This window comes from Littorina saxatilis, linkage group LG17 (assembly GCF_037325665.1).
Source record: "Littorina saxatilis isolate snail1 linkage group LG17, US_GU_Lsax_2.0, whole genome shotgun sequence".
Classification (NCBI taxonomy): Eukaryota; Metazoa; Mollusca; class Gastropoda; order Littorinimorpha; family Littorinidae; genus Littorina; species Littorina saxatilis.
In genome coordinates, this window is record NC_090261.1 from 17,432,679 (window position 1) to 17,453,504 (window position 20,826).

Consider the following 20,826-nt stretch of genomic DNA (forward strand, 5'->3'; position numbering starts at 1 on the left):
GTGCACTGAGCTTTTCCCGGCAAGTTGATTTTAGCAAAAGCATCGCCAACTTTCAGTTTCACGTCTTGTGTCTTCTGGCCTTTCTCGTATTTCCAGCTCTTTGATACAACTTCATCGAGCCAGTCGAATCTCCAGAGATTTTTCTTGTACTTCTGCTGGTCAATTTCCCGGGCTAGAACGGTTTCGTCTCGCTTTAGCTTCCTCATCATTTTGGCAGGTGGCTCGAAGCGATGTAAAAATGGCGCCGAATCATTCTCATACGGTATGCTTATACTGAATCCCCGATAGCTACGTTGAAACGGTGACTGTAGGAGACAAAGAGCGCGTTCCCATACGGATCGACCAGCAACAGTCTGACCGTTTTAGGAACCAACCGTTCAAGAATAGTATGGAATGGAGCGTCGCGATCAGCGGACCGGCCGAAAAACTTGGGTCTATACCTACATATACCCCAAAATTTTCTCAGCGGATTTGCACGAATCTCAAGAATTATCCCTGGAGCCTAAAAATTTACGGAATTCCGTAAATTTACGGAAGAATCCCATGTCTGTTCGTAGTTGGTGAGCTTTTTCCTTTTTGGTCATTATTTTGACAGGAATGTTGTTGTAGTTGCTGACTTTACGTCCGTTTTTGGACTTGTAAATTTTCAGTAACTATTGTTGGCCTCCATTTTTGTTGGTCAGTATGGCTGACAGCGGTAAAATGTGGCAAGGCCGATGTAATGTTGAGGTAAACATAATATTACCTTCTTACTTGCCTTCTGCTTTGTTAGTTAGTAAGCTCTAATACCTTTTTGGTCATTAGTTTGACAGGAATTTCTTTGTAGTTGCTGAATTTTCGTCCGTTTTGGACTTCTACATTTTTCCAGTAACTTATCGTTTGGCCGCCATTTTTGGTTGCTCAGCATGGCTGACAGCGATAAAATGTGGCTAGGCCTATGTTATGGTGAGGTAAACCTAATTTTACCTTCGTACTTGCCTTCTGCTTTGTTAGTTGGTAAGCTCTTTCCTTTTTGGTCATTAGTTTGACAGGAATTTCGTTGTTGCTGAATTTTCGTCCGTTTTGGACTTGTAAATTTTTCCAGTAACTTATCGTTTGGCCGCCATTTTGTTGATCAGCTTAGCTGACAGTGTTAAAACATGGCAAGGCTTTAGTCATGGATCTACCAGACCGTTGGTACTTGTTGTTGTTTCGGACTAAGCATGTAATACTGTTGTGTCCGTTACTAATTCTGCCCCAAACGAACATGTGGTTGGGGGGCAGTTCAGCATGCTTGACTTCTTTCTCTTCTTGTTGTCCCTCTTTTAGGCATCGGAGCATGGCGCTCCGGTGTCTTTACTGCTTAGCTCTTTATTTCCAGAGTTCCGCAGCTTGGGAGAGAAGAAATGCAGCGTTCCACGCCGCTTGCCGGTGTTCCCCCCGTGAGGGGTGACGCTCGATCTTTGGCGTCTTTGATGGTTCCGCCGGTGACGATTTCCGGGGAGGTTCCCCTTGCTTCTTCGTCTTCTGTCTCAGGGCGGATCTACTTACCTCATCGTCTTCCACCGCTGTGGTGGGCGCTTCCGGTGAGTCGAACTGGTCCACCGGCCCTCGTGAGGCTGCCGGACATTCCCTGCAGGGAAACAGTTCTTTGGCGCGGGATCACAACCCGCAAATTTCTGTTCCGTCTCACCCTTGCCTCGTCGCGGGCATCTGTGTTTCGGAGCAAGGGCGGCAGCCGTTTCGGCGCTGCGCTTCCGGTTTTACCGGAAGCATATGGTCCTCCGCCACAAGTACACGTAGTGGTCTTGTCCGGAGTTGATCGAGGACTGCCCTACGGGCGTTCGGCCCCAATCCACTTCTGTTCTGTCTCACCCTTGTCCCGTCGCGGGCATTTGTGTTTCAGAGCAAGGGCGGCAGCTGTTTTCGGCGCTGCGCTTTCGGTTTTACCGGAAACATAGGTCCTCCATTTCAAGTACACGTTGCGGTCTTGACTGGAATTGACCGAGGACTGGCCTACGGGCGTTCGGGCTTCCGGCCCCAGTCCACCCAACCTTCGCTTCCGCATTTTGCGGCTTCGTCCGTTGCATTTCCGGCTCTGTCCGGATACACTATTCCTCTTCCTGACGCTTCCTCTCGGATGTCGGTGAGTGAGGCACAACTTCTCAGCCGCGCTGTGCAGGTCAGAATTCGGTTCGCGGCCTAGCTGACCCAGTTGTTCCTGCCAGTGCGCCCGCACTGACTGGTTACCAGGGCAATGGAAATCCAAAATGGCGGCCAGCAGAGTCTCACTATCTCTGGCGAGTGCTGTTTCTAGGAGATTTACAACACATTCCCTTCATTCTAATGCCCCACTATCTTGCACCAGTCTGTCAGCCAGGCAATTAGCTTGCTGTGTGTCCAGCCAGGGATGTTTATCCCCACTGTAATTGATAGTAGGCAGCTTCAAGTGAAACTGGCCCCTTGGCACTAAGCAGGAAATGGACTCCAGATGTTAAAACAAATGCCCCCATATCTCAGTTCCCTCTAATCTTGTAGCTTTGCTGGTACTTAGACCTGTTGGCAGAGATGCTATGCTGCTGGTTGCAATAAACAGTTCTGAGGAAGCAAGACTTGCCTGGGGGGAAAAAGGGTAGGGGGGGGGGGGGGGGGGGGCGTCATGGGTTTGGTCAGTACTTTGGGACAAGTGTCTACTCCCACTCACTGTGCTCTCTGTTCTGTGGAAAGCAAGCACTACTGGAATGAATATGTTATGTTATATGAAGTCTTATATCGCGCGCGTATCTCCAGACTCGGACTCAAGGCGCAGGGATCTATTTATGCCGTGTGAGATGGAATTTTTTACACAATACATCACGCATTCACATCGACCAGCAGATCGCAGCCATTTCGGCGCATATCCTACTTTTCACGGCCTATTATTCCCAAGTCACACGGGTATTTTATGTGCCTTATCTAAAGGAAAGTGAATGTGTTGGTATCTGTGCTGTTTTATTACACCCCCGGTATAGGGGTGTGTATAGGTTTCGCTCAATGTGTTGGTATAGGGGTGTGTATAGGTTTCGCTCGATGTGTTTGTTTGGGTGTTTGTGTGTTTGTGTGTTTGTGTTCGCATATAGATCTCAAGAATGAACGGACCGATCGTCACCAAACTTGGTGAACAGGTTCTATACATTCCTGAGACGGTCCTTACAAAAATTGGGACCAGTCAAACACACGGTTAGGGAGTTATTGGTGGATTAAAATTATACAAGGACTTATAGAGGGACATCTTCATGGTCAAAGGGAAATAACCATTCTCACTCAGTCACTGCCACCAACTGAGAAGGTTATTTCCCTTTGACGGGGGTGTTTTTCCTACCTCGTAGGAATTTCTTGTTTTGTTCTTTTTGTGTGGACTGTGCTCATTTTGATGCCGTCAAAATGAATTGTGAAAGTTGTATACAATACAATGGAGTGCCGGTGTATTGGATTAGCAGTTATTCATTCTACTTTCTGGTGCAAAGGTAAGGCTTGCTTCATTCATTCTGCTTGCTGTACTGTGTTTAGCATGCTTGTTGCATCTAAAACAAAACTGTATCATGTCTGTAGTAAAAGTGTGTATGACGCTATTTTTCAATGATGACAAACTTCTGTGCTAACACTTTCAAAACACACCAAAGCACCTCAATCAGTTAGTACTGATAAATACTTCTTACCAAATTCAAATGGGATTACAATTGCATTGAGTGGTATCTGCAGAAATTGATCTAGTCATGTGTCAAATTTCAAGAAAACAAGAAGGGCAAAGCCCATACGACTCACATGCTTGACCTAAACCTAGCAATGACATCATACACTAAGAACTGCTTTACACATTTTTCCTACCAAAATACATGTGACATTGACCCAAGGTCAAGGTCATCCAAGGTCATGCAACACAAAGCTGTTAATTCAAGACATAGGAAGTACAATGGTGCTTATTGGCTCTTTCTACCATGAGATATGGTCACTTTTAGTGGTTCACTACCTTATTTTGGTCACATTTCATAAGGGTCAAAGTGACCTTGACCTTGATCATATGTGACCAAATGTGTCTCATGATGAAAGCATAACATGTGCCCCACATAATTTTTAAGTTTGAAACAGTTATCTTCCATAGTTCAGGGTCAAGGTCACTTCAAAATATGTATACAATCCAACTTTGAAGAGCTCCTGTGACCTTGACCTTGAAGCAAGGTAAACCAAACTGGTATCAAAAGATGGGGCTTACTTTGCCCTATATATCATATATAGGTGAGGTATTCAATCTCAAAAACTTCAGAGAAAATGTGAAAAATGTGAAAAATAGCTGTTTTTTAGGCAACATTTATGGCCCCTGCGACCTTGACCTTGAAGCAAGGTCAAGATGCTATGTATGTTTTTTGAGGCCTTGTCATCATACACCATCTTGCCAAATTTGGTACTGATAGACTGAATAGTGTCCAAGAAATATCCAACGTTAAAGTTTTCCGGACGTCCGGACGGACGGACGGACGACTCGGGTGAGTACATAGACTCACTTTTGCTTCGCATGTGAGTCAAAAATGCAACAAACGGCTCAGCTATCAGTAAATAAAGTTGTAAGTAAGAGTATTACAGCTACGGTCAGACAGGCCAGTTTGTTGCTGGCACTGACCCTCAGCTGACTGGCTGGCTCGCTGTATGCAGCTGGCTGGGCTATTTATAGATGGCTGCTCTAGATAACCGAATTCTCAGTGCTGGGAAGGTGTGGAGGAACAGCGGCTGGCCTACGGACATTTAGGCTTTCAGCCTCGGCCGGGGCTGTTGGGTGTTGCGGCTACTGCCTATTCAGTTCTGGTGGCTCCGGATGTTTCCTCCGTTCACTCTTACCCTCATACAGTAGGGGATGAGTCAGGACGGTTTCCGGTTTCCGGTCATCCCGTTCATCAGTCTACCACCAGCAACTGTGACTTCGGTCCGTTTTCGTAGCTTGACTATTCTGATACTCAGTCTTTAGCCAGTGATCAGACACGTTCTGGATTTCCGTCGAAGCTCTTGGCTGCTCTCGAAGCTGCGACGCAGGTTATTTCCAGATATTTCCCGGAGGGTGCATCGGCTTTGGCGGCTTCCTCTTTGGTTGCTCCGTCGTCAATGTCGGACTTCCGTTCCGCGAATGAAGGAGGTTTCCTACTTCCGGTTCGAGAGTCACCTTTGGTGGTGTACCACTTTTTGCAGGTTTTGGCTAGACCATCTCCTCCCCGAAGTGGTATCCCCAGTGTTCCGGTTCTGCTGCTTGTTCATCATGGTTCAGTTCCGGAACACGCTCAGCCTTGGCTGGCTTCGGCTACACAGGCTTCAACTTTTGTTCCTTCTTGCTTAAGAAGTTCACCTTGCCGAAGCCGGGTTGGAACTTGTTGTCGTTCTTTGATCTTCCACGTACGCCTTTACTGGGGACGCAGGAACTTCTTCCTCTGCTGGCGAAGCAGTTTAGAGGCACTTGGGTGTTGTGTTCCCATACCACATCTTTGTCGCGTCGGAGGAAATTGGACTTTAGCTTTTGGAACTTGCCTCTTTCTCGGAGATGATCATTAGAGCGCTCTCTCACTGAGTCACTGAATCCTTTCACACCTTGTGCGGATCAGGAGGCTGATGACATCGCCACTCTTTTGGTCAGCCCTTGCTAGGGTGAGCGAAGAGCATATGAGGCTGTCCTCTCTTCACTACGCTCATACAGTCATGTGTCGGAGGGACTTGTTTCTCTCGCATTCTCAGTTCACTGAGCAGACTAAGAGAGACACTTGAGCTTTGCCCGGGGTAGAGGGATCTCCTTTTCAACATTGGGGTTTAATACCAGAAGAAAGGAGATCCAGTCGAATAGAGATCAACAGGTCTCCGACTTCTCTCTACAAGGGTTGAAGCAGAGCTAGCCTCCTCAGGAGAAGCATGCTCAGGCCTCTGGCCAAGCTAAGTCGGCAGCCAATAGGCAGTCTCTGCCTGATTCTTGAGTTTCGAGAAATAGATCAGTGTCGGGCAGGGAGAGGGGCAGCTCTAGCAGCAAGCCTCTCCCCCCAAGGAAGTGCCCCCGATCTCACCCCCCCCCCCTCCGCCCTCCACTTTGGTGATGGCAGGGGGGATCTCCTCCCTGCACTTTTTCATTGGATGGTCTCTGTACACAGCCAATGGATTGTGGGAGTGGTGAGGTCGGGCGACTTCCATCGATCTAATGAGTGCATATTTTCACATGCCCTCATCAGTCCGATATTTACACAGCGATCTAGGTCAATCAGCTCGAGCACACGCTGAGGTCTCTTCTGGTCGGATCTAGGGCTGGCCTTCGGGTATACTGGCTTCCGGCCTCAGTCAGCGTAACAGTCGTTTCAGCCACGGGCTGCTGCTTCTGTCGCACTTCCGGTTTAACCGGAGAAGTTATTTCTCTCACAGACGTTTCATAGGTACGCCAGGGTTTTTGGAACAACGGCTGACCTTAGGGCATCCAGGTTTTTTAGCCGCCATTCCACCTGTCGGCGGTGGTGGTTGTTGTTTTCTCTGTTCTTGTGGCTTCGGACTTCGACAGTTCTTTCCTTTATTCTCATCTTATGCAGGAGATGAGATAGGACGATTTCCGTTTGGGTGGGGTTTCTGTCTTCAGGTTACCCCGTTTCTCACTTTTTGCCACAAGCATCTGGACTATGGTCCTTGTTTGTCTTTCGCCGAGTCTGACTCTGTCTTTCTCTAGCGATCAGACGCGTTCTGGTGTTTCGTCCAAACTTAAGGTGCGCTTGAGTTGGCCTCGGAAGTAACATTCAGATTTTCCTGAGGGGGCATTGTCTTTGGCAATGGATGTTTGAGGAGTCATTCTTTGTGGCTTTCCACCTCTCTCAGGTTTTGGCTATTCCTCTCCTTCTGGCAGAGGGTTAGCTAATGTTCCGGTTTCTTTGCTGTGGGCTTATAGCCCAGCATCTTATTTGGCAGCCGAAACTTCCGTTTCTTACGTTTACCTGCGTACTGTGGGTACTTCGGTACAATGGCTGTCCTACGGGCATCACGGCTCTCAGCCTTAGCCTGTGCAATAGTCTCCTGCCTGTCGCGGTGCGACTATGGCATTTTCGGTTCCTGTGACTTCGGATTTCGTCTCTTCCTGTGCGCGCCTTCGTGTGCGAGGCTGGTACTACAAATTGTTCATACGAAATGACAAACACAGGTTACAAGCGATAACGCGCAAAAATACTGGTTTATTACTTTGCATCTGATCAGTATTGTATATTGATTACAGTACTACGTATTGCGTAATTCAGTATTGCATATTGCGTATTGCGTAATGCGTATTGCGGTAAAAAACTTATGCGCTGTGTGGGTTGACCAGCAGTACCAAAACTGTAGCCTCTCAACGAAGGGCACAAAAACAATTCACAAGTTTCAATAAAACTGTATCCAAAACACGTTCACGTTGACAATATCCAAACTGTTCACGTTGACTTTAAGACATTACAAGAAGAGCTCCATCAGCTCACTTGCTAACTTCAATACGTTACATAAAACATCCAAACTGTTCACGTTGACTTTAAAACATTACAAGAAGAACTCCATCAGCTCACTTGCTAACTTTGATACGTTACATAAAACATCCAAGCGCTTCCATAAAACCCTCAGATCGACTCAAGAGAGGAAGTCAAACAGTGGTATTTATGGAAACAAAAACCTAACATGGAATAGTTATTCAAAAGTCAAAGGTCACCATATTGACCAACCAACAACATTCCTAAGACAGAATCGGGTGAGACTACTATTTTACAACCAATCAGTAACAGATCACGCACTTCGTGCATGCTCAAAACTTAAAACGGTATACTTTACAGAAAGAAGACCAAGGAACTAGCTGACATTAAAAACTAAAAACACGTGAGTCACACGTATCCTAAAACTTACAACGCAGTTTCGCAGGGCTCACCCCAAAACCAGGACACGGAAAAGAGCACGTGAATCTCACGCGTGTTCTATACTAACGACGCAGTTTTGCAACGCTCCGACCAAAACCAGGTCACAACAAGGAGTACGATAAAACACTGTTTTCTTGCTTTACACCGTGCCATGGCTTGAGCAAACGTAATTACAACAAAAAATAGGTGAATGAATGCCACATCGGCATGCACACTTCCTCTCTTCACCCTCATCCTAGCATGAGGTGAGTCAGGACAACTTCTGTTGGGTCGGGTTTCCTTTTACAGTCACCCTTCTACCACAGGCAACTATGACTACGGCGTTGCCCGTTGATCTCCGCGTCTGACTCTCAGTCTTTCAGAGGTAGACAGACGCGTTCTGGTTTTTCGGCCAAACTCAGGAAGGCTCTTGATTTGGCCGCGAAGTTAACTTCTGGTTTTTCCCTGAGAACACTTGTCTCGGGAGTCTTATGGCTGGTCGGCTTCACGGTTTTCCGTTTATGCTTACCAGTCTTGTTTTCTGTTTTGGGTTTTTGATTCACATTCAATTACCTTCTTCTTCTGCGTTCGACGACATTCAATTACCTACAAGCAGACTGATCTGCGAACACTCTGGCTTTTAGCCATTTTGTTTATGGTCACCAGTCACACCAGGCTTCGACCACTGTGATTTCCGCACTTCCGGTGGCTTACGCACAATCGTAAGTCGCTGTTTCCTCGTACTACCTCTCTCTCTGCGTTCGCATGGACTGGTAGAGGATAACTGGCGACCGTCTCTTTTTTGAGATTTTCTCATCGAGTTGGACTCTGGTACCTTGTACTCAGGTGTCTCTCTCTCTCTCTCATTGGTGGAGATCGGTCACTCTTCTCTTGAGCTGACTTCTATCTCACAGGCCTTTCGGGCTTCACTCCATCCCAAGGTTTGCATACTTTGGCATGATTGTCTTACGGTCACCGCAAGGGTTCGTCCTTCTCAGCACTGAGTGGACAACCTTACGCACGGATCGTTCCAGGGCATTGGCATTTCCTTCCAATAGAAAGGGGGGGCAGCTTGTCTTTCCCTCGACTCGGCTCGGGTTTATTAATCCAAGGCTTGGGTCTCTTCCCGGGCCGTTTTACGGTCCAGGAGATTGGAAGAAGTGCTGGGCACAGCTTACTGGCTCTCTGAAGTTGTCTTTCGCAACTTTTGCCTGAGAGACATCGCGGCTGTCAATCAGTGCCCGTATGCTTATGGGGGAAGTTCGCGAAAACTCCCGAAGTTTTGAGTGACATCGGAAGAACTTGCCTCACTTTCGTATGCATGGGCCGGAAGAAGGGCTTACTTCGAAGCAAAGTGAGGAAGTAATTGATGGTAGTTTGCGACAACTTCCTACGTTTTGGGCGACATCGGAAGTACATCCTCAATTTTGCATGCATGGGACGGAAAAAGTGCTTACTTTTGAAGCAAGCGAGGAAGTAAGTGAGGGTAATTGTACTACAGCGAAACCCAGGAGTAAACACGCTGCTTCCAAAGTTTCTCAGTGCAAAATAGCAGGGCTTTTCTTCGGGTTTTCATATAAAACCGATCTAACGCAAATGAAAGTCCCAAAGAGAGAAAATAGAAAGAAAAGTCGTATCTCGTGCGTGCATTTCGTGTAAATTTCCCTGAATACAAACCTGAGTTGCCAGCTTTGACTTTTGTTCGTTCTGGGTCACTGGCCACCACTCTTAAAATTTAATCCCCGCTTTTAGGAGAGGGTGTTTCTATGCAAATGGGCGTGTGTGTGTGCATGTGTGAGTGTTGTGTGAGAGTGTGCATGTGTGTGTGCGTGCGTGCGTGCGTGTGTAGGTGTGCGTCTGTTCATTCATTCATTCGTAGTGCACGCGCGCACATGTGTGTTGGGGGAAGGTTGTGCGTGTGTGTGTGTGTGTGTGTGTGTGTGTGTGTGTGTGTGAAACTGAGTGTTTGTATGTATTTGTGCGAGTGCCTGTGCGTGTGTGCGGGTATAATTGTGCGTTTGTTTGTGTGCGCGTGCGTGTGTGTGTTCAACGGTGTGTGTGTGTGTGTGTGTGTGCACCCCCACCCCCCCTCCACACATACACACACACTATTATGAGCTGATTATTTGCGCCTCGATATTTTATTTATTTTCTTACGTTTTATGTTGTTTGTTGTGATTCACCACACCCGAGTTTCTCGAAATTGAGATAATAAAGTGTTCTATGTCTAACACACATGCACACACGCGCGTAGGATAAAAAAAAATCCAATCTTGACTTTCAACTTTACATAAACATACATCCTGTTCACAATTAACGAGGACAAACATAATTTACTAACACCTAAGTACAACAATTTATCTTTTGTAAAAATTTGGACACACATTTTCCCAATTAATATGAAAGTTACTGAACTTATCTTCTTTTCACTACACCTTATATCTTGATTCCCCCCAAAACTTGAGTTTTTAAATTGACCAGTATCCCAAAACTTTCGCTCTAACCAAACAGTTTTACTGATACACAATTATTAAAAAAAAAAGAGGTTTAACATAACCAACTTCGCTACCACATAAGCAAAAAAAGTTTTATTCTCCCCAACATTCTGGTCAACAAAATCATTATTACAGACAGTCATTCAATTTCAAGACAATCATCACAGCTTTGAACAGACCATTTCGTTCAACCAGTCAAAAACAACAACCGTATAGTAAAAGCTACAGCGCGATCAACGTTCGCCCATTTACGAACTCGCGATGATATTTGTTTCTTCTGGTCACCAAGCCTACCGTTTACAAACGCATGCGCACTAATTGGGATTCCCCCAATTTCCTCGACCTTGACCTCAGGACTCTCGAAGCCACTACTTCGGCGTTCAAGTTAGCTCGTGCATACCGAGTAGCTGGCAGCTTTGCTTCCGAAGTTCCCACTTTCAAAGTTAATTTCATCATTTATACGACGATATCGCATCTTAAAGGTCCTTACCCATCTAAAAGAAATCTCCAACGCATGCTACAATTGCCTGACATTCTGGTTTTAAAGGCAGCTCATTGGGAAATGAGCTCAGACACAATATTGAAGACGTGAAATGCGTCAATCGAGCAACTGTCGTAACTTGGCCACAATGAGACGGTCGGCTACCTTGCACCATAGACACGAACTGTGACATTCTTGTTTAATTTAGGTGAAAAGCTTGAAACAGCGGGGCTCAAAACCGACAGTACGATCATTTACTGACCGAAAAAAACGTGCTCGAGTCATTCGGCGAAGATGGTGAGCTTTCAAACTACCACGACTGAATAACTGATAACACATCTTTGCATAGTGCTTTTTCTAGACGAGTAGCATAGTGCAGTGGTTACGGATTCGGAATTTCAATCCGACGCTCTGGGTTCAAGTGCCGCTGGGAGCTAATTTTTTTTTTTTTTTAAACCTTTTTTTTTAATAGACCTCAATTGCATTCAGACTGCAACAACCGGTCTTTTTTTTTTGCCTCTGTGTTAATTTTTTTTAAACGCGTAAAGAAACTGTCCTATACTTTCAAAAAAAATCGAATCTTGACTTTTAACTGTACATAACCATGCATCGCCATCGTAATCAAAAATTAACGAGTGAAAAAAAATTAAAACACCGATGAACAGTATTGTCTTTTCTAAACTTCTTGACAGACATTTCCCCAATAAATAAGGAACAAGTCACTAAACTTAGTTATTTACGGTCTGTTACGACTCAACTCCAAACAACTCTTGTTTAGCCGAGACTGAAATATTTTGTTGCGCCATTAGGGCAAGAGTCTACGAGACCTTGGAGACATGTAGAAACGAAAATTCATGTCACTATGCTTATAGCCACGCCCAAACAAGTACAGCAACAGTTTGACACTGGAGCGCTGTCCACGCTTTTTTTTAAACGCACGAAATGCACGGGATTTGAGAGGAGTTTTGCGCTTGGCATTTTCCAAATAAGGATATCCTACTATGAGTACTACGCTGGAATACTACAATGAACTTTCAAACGGCTACACTGGCTTCGTCTTTCCTGATTGAAAGGGGGTGTATTGTTGATATTTGTAGATAATAGACTCTGCATTTTAAAAAATGGCGATTTTGGTATAAAAATGTAGACAAGGACCTTTAAAGTAGAAACATTAATATAAAAAGCAGAAAAAAGGAAAAGAAAAAAAGATCAATGAAGAGGGATACTCCCCGCAAAAAAAATTAAATGAATAAAGGGTTGAAGCATGCAAGCAGCTGAGATCCCCCCCCCCCCCCCCCCAAAAAAAAAAAAAAGTTCAACATAATCATTTACTCTTCTCCTAAAATTCAAGCCAACAAAGTCATTTGTCATAGACAATCATTCGATTCCAAGACAATCATCACAGGTTTGAACCGACCCTTTCGTTTAACCATTCAAAAAAAAAACAGCAATAACGCTGTTAGTACTACAGCGCGCTCAACGTTCGCCTTTTTGAACTCGCGATGAGATTTGTTTCTTCTGGTGGCAAGCTTACCGTTAACAAACACATGCGTACTAGTTAGGATTCCCCCAATTTTCGCGACCTTGACCGAATACTCTCGAAGTCACCACTCCGGCGTTCATGCATAGTGAACAGTTGGAAAGTTAAACTTCGGGAGTTCCCACTTCCGAAAGAGGCCTCTACTTCCAGTGTTGCTGACTTCCTCCTCATGCATACGGGCCCAGGATGGTTCTCGGGTCCTTTCCTGCCTTGTTGGCAGCGGGCCAGTTCCTGGCAAGGGTTTTAGAGTGAGTTAGATTTTTCTTTCCCACCGGGCCCTTCCTGACTTGTTGGCAGCGGGCCAGTTTCTCGCAGGGATTTTTAGAGTGAGTTAGATTTTTCTTTCCCACCGCCTTGTTGAAGCTATCTGCTTTATGTGATTCGGAGTAAGAATATGCAATTTAATCGAAAATTTTAAGAATAAATTTTCATTTGATTAATATACTTACCCGAATCACATAGTGTATGCCCTCCCACCAACCCCGCTTATGGTTTTTTAGTTTCTTTAAAGCCGTATGATCTTGACCACGTGTTGAGGAGCGGTAGTGACGTAGTACACACCAAGGGGAGTCATTACCATGGCTCCATTTACACTTTTTGTGGTGGGGTTGCTTCCCTTTAAAATTGTTTAAGACGGGTAGCCTTTTCAGACCTTAGCATCCTAGACTGCGTCAATGCTTTATGTGATTCGGGTAAGTATATTAATCAAATGAAAATTTACTTATAAAATTTTCGATTTCAGTACAAAAGCAAGTTTGCTTTGAAACTGCCATATGAATGGCAGTAAAATACACACACATAGGACAGGAAAGACGAGAAAACGTATAAGAACGATGAGATAGAAATGACCCATGTTGATATCTTTAGATATATGACTCACTGACCAGGTCCATGATCAAACAACTGAGTCAACTCATTCCTTTTTAAATGCAACCTCTTTTCAACAGTAAAGTTGAGTAACTGATGTGCATTTGTTGGCATTCAACTTTGGCACCTCACTAAACAATTATTACCAACCAAAATCGAAACTTTTGAATGTTTAGGTACGGTAACAAAGGGGTTTTCACACTCAAAACCATCGACCTTAAACAGGAAGGCTAAAGTATACATGCAGAATTTCTCGCTCCTCCATTGACTCACCCGCGTCGTCTGCCGCCATGGTTTTTGTACGCATGCGCGCAAAAGTATGATTCGACGAAACAAATTATATCTAATAAACTTTTGAAACATTATCTAATTAAATAAAAAACTTAAAAAAACAGTAAGCAAAACATCATAATGTCAAATAACTAAGACGTATCTATTTAAGAGGGGTTTCTTTTCTTTTCGTTTTTTTTATACCAAAAGTCTTACTGGAAGATCTCACATCCGGTTGCAATCGCATCATATCAACAAATGGAAAGTGTGAATGAAGTATGTCCCTGTGTTTTTAAAACACTTATACGTGAAAAATGTGCTCAGCTTTGCAACTGAAGTGACAGAGAAAACTATCTCCTCAAAATGATTTTAAAGTATGGATGGATTCTGATGATTGTGGGTGTTGTGACGTTCTTCTGCGGCAGACAACAAATTGGACACAGAGATGCATCAGAACTTAAATCATGGTTGAATGGACATGGTTTTCATCAGTTGGAACGTATTTTTCAATCGGAAGGTAAGTTTCTACAGCGGTTAGAAAAAAAGAGTAATATATGTGTCACTGAAATGAAAGAGAACATTAGCGAAACGCCTTGGCTGACAAACTCTGAGCAGCACAACAGGACACTATACTACTATAGTAGTTTAGACAGCACTGAAGTGCCAAGTGCTGCCAAAGTGCCATGCAGGTACTTCCTCTTGCCGTGTTATTAAAGCATTTTTGAATTAACTTAACTGTCAAAGTTTATCACAGCTGTCATCTTATGATGTGCAGTAAACATGGCAAAAAGGAAAGTGTCATTTAGTCAGTGTGAGTTCTCCTTTGTTCCCCCAAAATCGGCGTATGCTGCCTGCATGGCGGGGTAAAAACGGTCATACACGTAAAAATCCACTCGTGCTAAAAACATGAGTGAAAGTGGGAGTCTAAGCCCATGAACGAAGAAGAAGAAGAAATTCTCCTTTGGTTTGGCTGATCTGACTCGGTGACTGTGACTGCAGTACTTGTACACAGTAGTAGTTTTACGTTTAGTGTGGGACAATTCTCTTGATTTTTCTTTTCAGTAGCAAATACTCAAAATCATAGAAACATAGTATCACAGTTAATGAATGCAGTTTATTATGAATCGATCAACCAATTTCAAGTGTGCAGGGATCACATTGATAAATTTTTTTGCATATATATATATTTGACGCATAACAATTTTGTTTACATACATGCACTGAGCACAAAAAGTTAAAGATATATTTGTTTCAGATGTTAAACAGCAGCTGTCAGAAACATATGTGTATTTGAAGATGCCATCTTCTGCTCAAAATTAGGTTTATTATATTTGAGCAACATGTGGATATAACGTCACAGGTCCTTGATCTCACCTACCCTGCCTGACGTTTTTTGATGGCCTGATTCACTTTGCACGGTCAAAACGGTGATTGAAATTGAATTATATATTTCACTTCTTTTTCTTTTTTTTACTTCAGAGAGTTTCTTTGGAGTCTTACCTTTCAGTGTATATATATATATATATATATATATATATATAATTTATCCTACATACGTGAGAGAGACACCCGTGAGATAATAATCGTTCAAATCACATGTGTGTGTATCATGTAAATGAGGTCATGTCAAGCAAGTCTGGCAGGGACCTGTTTTTTCACTGCTCATGATGCCAAAGTCACCGAGACAAACGTCATTATAGACCAAAAAAATTGCGCTCGCTAATTACCCTCGATGAATTTTGAGAACCAACACGTCACGCCACACTTTCAGAGTGACGTTTCTTTGCTTTGACGTAATAGATTGCACGAGGCTTTAGAAGAGATCGAGGTTCCAAAACAAGCGTCTTCAAGTTAGCTGCCTCGACTGCAGGACATTTTCAGTAAAATACACGTAAGTACAGTATGTAGGATAAACAGAACACTACATGGCTTGCTGTGTCGTACCAGATTTACACTCGTTGCTTTTTAAAATAGTGAACTCAAAAAAAACAACTCGTGTAAATCTGGTACGACACAGCAAGCCATGTAGTATTCTCTATATATGGCCTTAAGTCTGAAATGGTGTCCACAGCTGAAATAGCTGTGCAACCTTGGCTCTAACCTGATTTGTACATCAAAGAAAAATAAAATCCTCGTAAAGATTAATGAGACTTGTAAAAAAAAGTATGAAGTACACACCTAGAGAAACATTGTGTGCTCAGTTGTTGTTTTTAGTGAAAATGTCGCCATTATCTGAAGTCAGCAGCACTACATTTTGGCCATTTTTTGTGACATGACCTTACAGCATATTGAAACATGGTCTACTCTGTCATATTTATGGGACAGAATGTCATGAATGACTTTTCACTGAGCCAGTAAAACTCAAATGTACCTTTGACAAAGCAAAGTTTTTGAATTTTGTCAGTGAGCCTGCAGAAAATGGGGAGACAAAATTTCACAGAAAGTTCATAACTATTTCCGTAAGACTTCATTTTTGTTCACTGATCAGCTCTAAATAATAATTAAAGATTGAAACCTGATATATTTTTGTAAAAAAGTATTTTACAGTATGTTTTGCAGAGGTATAAAACATAAAAAGGGTTGTTTGACTTGTTTTTGCATGTTCAAAAGTAGTTTGAAGTTTACGTGCAGATTTTCTTGTGAAAAAAGAGTTATGAACTTTCCAACCTTTTGCCTTATAAAAAGAGTAAATTGACTGGTTGGGGAACACCTAGCTTTGTAATGCATTTGGATCCACTAGCAGCAGTCACACTGAAAGTTTGCATCAAGTTCATTCATTGGTGTTTGAGTAATTGAGAAATAAAAAATTCTTGTGAGAAAGTTATGAACTTTCCTACTATCTCCACTGAGAGTGTTTTTTGTCCTTAAATGCTAGCCATGAAAGTTAAGGTTGTAGTGGAACAGCAATTTTGCATATAAAAGTACATTAGATTTAGATACTAAGCAATTTTTGTCACTAAAGTCAAGCAGTATGCTTTAGTTAGCCATTTTCTCTGTGTCTTGCGCACTATTTTTATGTGAGAGTTACTAACTCATGTCAAAACCCAAAATATATGTAAAATGACTATTTTCAGTTTCCAAATTACACTGTACCATGATTTTCATCACACAAAGAATCTACTGGCTGCTGACTGTTTCTTTCTGAAGTACTTAGCCGTTTTGTCATGAAGTTCATAACTTCACATAACTCAAGCTCATTTTTCAAGGGCGTGTTTAAAATAATGCCTTGTTAATAGCAAAAGAGTACATTTGACTTTATCTGGACATTTTGTAAGAAGTTTTCTGAATATCAACCCTCAAAATGTAATTTTGATAATTCCAGCATGAATCTGGGTTGACTGCACGGTGTACATAACTTCACATCAACTGAACCTCAGCCCCACGGTGTGAAGTTATGAACACATGCCATGAGTATGATTTATACACAATAATTAATTTACTACACTAAATCACTACCTCAAATGATGTGCTGCTCTTCTCCAGAGTAGGCTGTTACAGTTTGATGTCATTTTTATTTTAATTTACCAGCAGATTTTAGTACGTAGCTTTTCAGTTAAATAAATGATGTGAAGTTATGAACACACAGTCAGCTGACATAAACACTAACTAAATAATGATTTCGGTAACAGTTTTCATGACTGAGTTTGGTTAAGTAAATCATTAAGTAACAAAACCTTGTTTAGAATTATTTGCAAGAGACTTTAGTTAGTTATTTTAGTATAAATGTGTGATTGATGTGAAGTTATGAACTTTCACAAGTTTCAAACAATTTGTTTTATTTTGGCAATTAAAATCTGATTTTGTAATATAAGTGCAGCTTTAGCCTATACTATAACTCTGTGTTCTCAGTTTGTCATTGTTTTGCAAATATATTATACAGTAACTGTACTAGAGACCAACATAACAAAAATTCTTGTGAAGTTATGCGCACGCTCACATTTTATGATTTTTGTTATCGTTTGTTTTCACAAATGTTTTACTTTTATTACTTAGTTGTATGTTGATTACAAAGAGTAGCTGGAGAGAAAATAAGATGACATATGCACCTTCTTACTTTGGTTTGAATTAGCCATAGTTTGTGATGTCACGGTGTGAAGTTATGAACTCCTAGGACATTCTAAAAAAACTTTCAGTTTCTGCCAACTCTTTGAGTCAGACAAACATTTTGGTGTATTGAAATCCTTTTGATGGTACTTTTCAAGCACATTTTGCACAAAAACAGCAAAATTGTAGATTTAATGATAACTTATGCCAATATTTGCTGTGAAAAAATTGTGACAATATCAATTTCTATAAATAATACAGATAACCAAAAAATCTTCTCCACACTTCATCTTCAAAAATTACCTTCATGTTCCAGCTCACCTTTTTCAGATTAAAAAACAAAACAAATTGTTTCCTGCCTGTATAAATTAAATTTATTATACCAATAAAAGTAAATTATGTGAAGTTATGAACTTCCCATTAATGGAGTTCACATCTGCATCATGCGTGGCCAAAACAAGTTTAACTTGCTTGAAATGCAAAGTAATTTGCTGTAGCAATTTGCTCAGATGTCTAAAACAGACCCAATACATGTAGCAACAATGATTGTAACAAGTCTAAATTTTGTGACGGTGTGAAGTTATGAACTCCTGCAAACTTTTAAACCTGAATCTGTGAAGTGATCAAACATGAGTTTTCTTAAATCATAGCTGTTCCTTGCGTATTTATGCTCTAAAATACATCTCTATTTTCAAAACAAAGAAAATTTTCATTTTTAAAATTGATTTTGTATGTCACAAAAATGGACACCTATTCTGACTTTGGGCCATATACCCATTTCATTTTTATTTAATCTGTAGCACGGTCAGGCTGATCTAGCGTGTAAGAGAGAGTGCGAGTGCAAGTTTGGAAATGTCATCCGATGGGACGCATACAGCCATTTACAGATAATGAACATCTTCCTTAGTAGCTTTTGCAGAAAAGAAGTGTCCATGTGTTTTTTAAAAAAAAGGTTTGTGCTGTCAAACACAGAGGGAAAAAAAAGGAAAAGAATTGCAAAGAAAGAACAATGAAGACATGAAATCATAATTCGTGTCATAAAAAGAACACCTATGACTTCAGATTGAGGCGCCAATGGGGTTTTCTTATTGTGTCCTGAGGATGGCGAGATACCATCTTACATTTGCTGAGAGGAATCTGGCAGTTAGAATGTCACGAAAAGGAGCTTTTAATCGCCAGATTTTTATGGGTCTGTAAGAGTATTGTCTCGAGGCTAGAGAGAACCATTATCTGTCCATTATGAGAATGCTTTTTGGTTGTTCCTGAATTAGTTATTCATGAACATCAAGCCATGGGGACAGTCACACAAAGTGAAAAAGTAAGATTCCTTTGGGCTCTTAAATATTTTGACCACACGCAGTCACAAAGAGACAGTCGCATAAACATATGCGCATGCACACACACCACAGACACATGTATTTCAAAAACAACAGAACAAAGAAGACAGATAATATATATATATATACATATATATATATATTGAAAAAGGAAATAATTTTCAATCACCCGTCTGTGTGCGATCAACCTAAATAGTCAAAAGTTTGTGTCCTGGCCACTCTGATTTGAGTATAGCACACGTCATCGTCTAAAAATAGAACAACGCAGTGTGGTTGGTTATCATTTTTTATTTCTTCAAAGTTATGAGGTTATATCTTTTAAGCCCCATGAAGGATGTTTTTTAAACTTGGTGCACATGTAGTTATACAATCAGTTGCAAACATGTCACAATTGTCTCTGTGGCGTTACAAACATTCTAATAATTTTAACAAAAAGCCGTTATAACATTCATTCATCTGTTCTGTGTGCTCCAAGGAATGGTATGCATACAGAAGAGGGTCTTTGTCATTGTCCTGCGTAATTTGGAGAGGCTGCTCCGTGTAGTTTTAGATTTATTGCATATCGGCTGCAGCTACCCAGCAAAATCGTAATTAAAAACCATGATTTCTTGCTGTTTTCCAAACTTGCAGTCGCTCTCTTTTCGACATTAGATCAGCCTGACTCTGCTGTAGATTTGAACGAAATGGGTATGCCCTGTAATTTAAGACAGCAAAGAAACTTGCTGATGTAAAAAATGCAAAACATTGTTCAGTTTTAAGAACTTTACTCGTTTTGACGGCTCAAAGTGAAACCTACCATCAAAGAATGTCAAGGACCCGTGACGTCATAACCAAATTTTGTTGAAATCCTATAAGTATAAACCCATTTGTGAACAGAAGAATGGCAGATCTGAGATCTTCATATATATATATATACAGTGGAGTCCGGGTACAACGAATCTCAAGGGAGATACATTTTAGTTCGTTATATAAGTAATTCGCTGTAGAGTTTTCAACCCTAAATGGCCTTAAGACAAGTTTTCCCACTCACCTTCAAATGATCGTGTCATCGATCTTTCCTTGGAGAGTACAATCTCTGCATGTTTTCAACAGCTTCATAATATAATCCATAGAGGCATAGTTCAAATGTTCACTTTACTGTCACAATTTTAGAAGTAAAATTTAAAAAGTCGTGTAAAAGCATGTACATATGTACATTCTGATCAATCTCCGATTTCATGGTGTCCACCAGTTCTGGTGCATGTACTACCCTGGCCAAGTTTCCTCTCAAGACATCAAAGAGACCGCCCCATAGGTTAAACTCCCCATAGGTTAAACTCGGCCACTGACCCCGGAGCAGGAAGTGTTTCCTCTCTCATAAAGGGGAACCGCCTGGCACCTCTCATAGCTAAAACTGGGTCAATGACCCCTGGGAAGGTCACAGTGTCTATAAACAAGGCCACCCAGCTATCACAATGGACCTGCCTTTGATCTCGCCTCACAGCAGATCGTTGTAGCCTTGTGACTTTTTAGAGCACAGTCATAGCTTAGCAGCTGATTGGAATAGTGAAAACACAGCGGCGGTGGCTGTTCCGTGCACCTCCCGCTGTTTGTTCAGAGTTCGCTCAGAGTTCGCTCATCACGGGATGTGCACTTGTGTTTGTGTATTTTTGTCTTTGGAGACAGTTATTGACATCAGTTCGTTGTAGCCTTGTGACTTTTAGAGACAAAATGGCTCTGGGGCGATGAAAACGTGTTTGTTATAAGAGGGGTTCGTTATGCAAATGAGTTTAAAAGGTTCGTTGTGGCCGGAAAGTAACAAGTAAGAAATAGAAGGCTGTCTGCCGGGAAATCAATGGCAGTTCGTTAAAAGCGGGATTTCGTTATACCCAGGTTCGTTATACCTGGACTCCACTGTATATAATATGTTTCTGAG

The 20,826-nt window shown here is 42.0% G+C and overlaps 2 protein-coding genes across 2 annotated transcripts in view; one reads left to right on the forward strand and one right to left on the reverse strand.

Annotated features, from left to right (window-relative positions):
* The window catches only part of LOC138952791 (tubulin-specific chaperone E-like), a 59,382-nt gene extending 45,822 nt beyond the window's left edge, over positions 1-13,560 (reverse strand). Inside the window, exon 1 of the mRNA XM_070324531.1 lies at positions 13,534-13,560. Coding sequence (XP_070180632.1) covers positions 13,534-13,552 — 19 coding nt within the window. The 5' untranslated portion in view covers positions 13,553-13,560. The remainder of the gene's footprint in view (positions 1-13,533) is intronic.
* A 216-nt stretch (positions 13,561-13,776) lies between these two features.
* The window catches only part of LOC138952785 (apoptosis-resistant E3 ubiquitin protein ligase 1-like), a 105,635-nt gene continuing 98,585 nt past the window's right edge, over positions 13,777-20,826 (forward strand). The window contains exon 1 of the mRNA XM_070324524.1: positions 13,777-14,047. Within this exon, the coding sequence (XP_070180625.1) occupies positions 13,894-14,047 (154 nt within the window). The 5' untranslated portion in view covers positions 13,777-13,893. The remainder of the gene's footprint in view (positions 14,048-20,826) is intronic.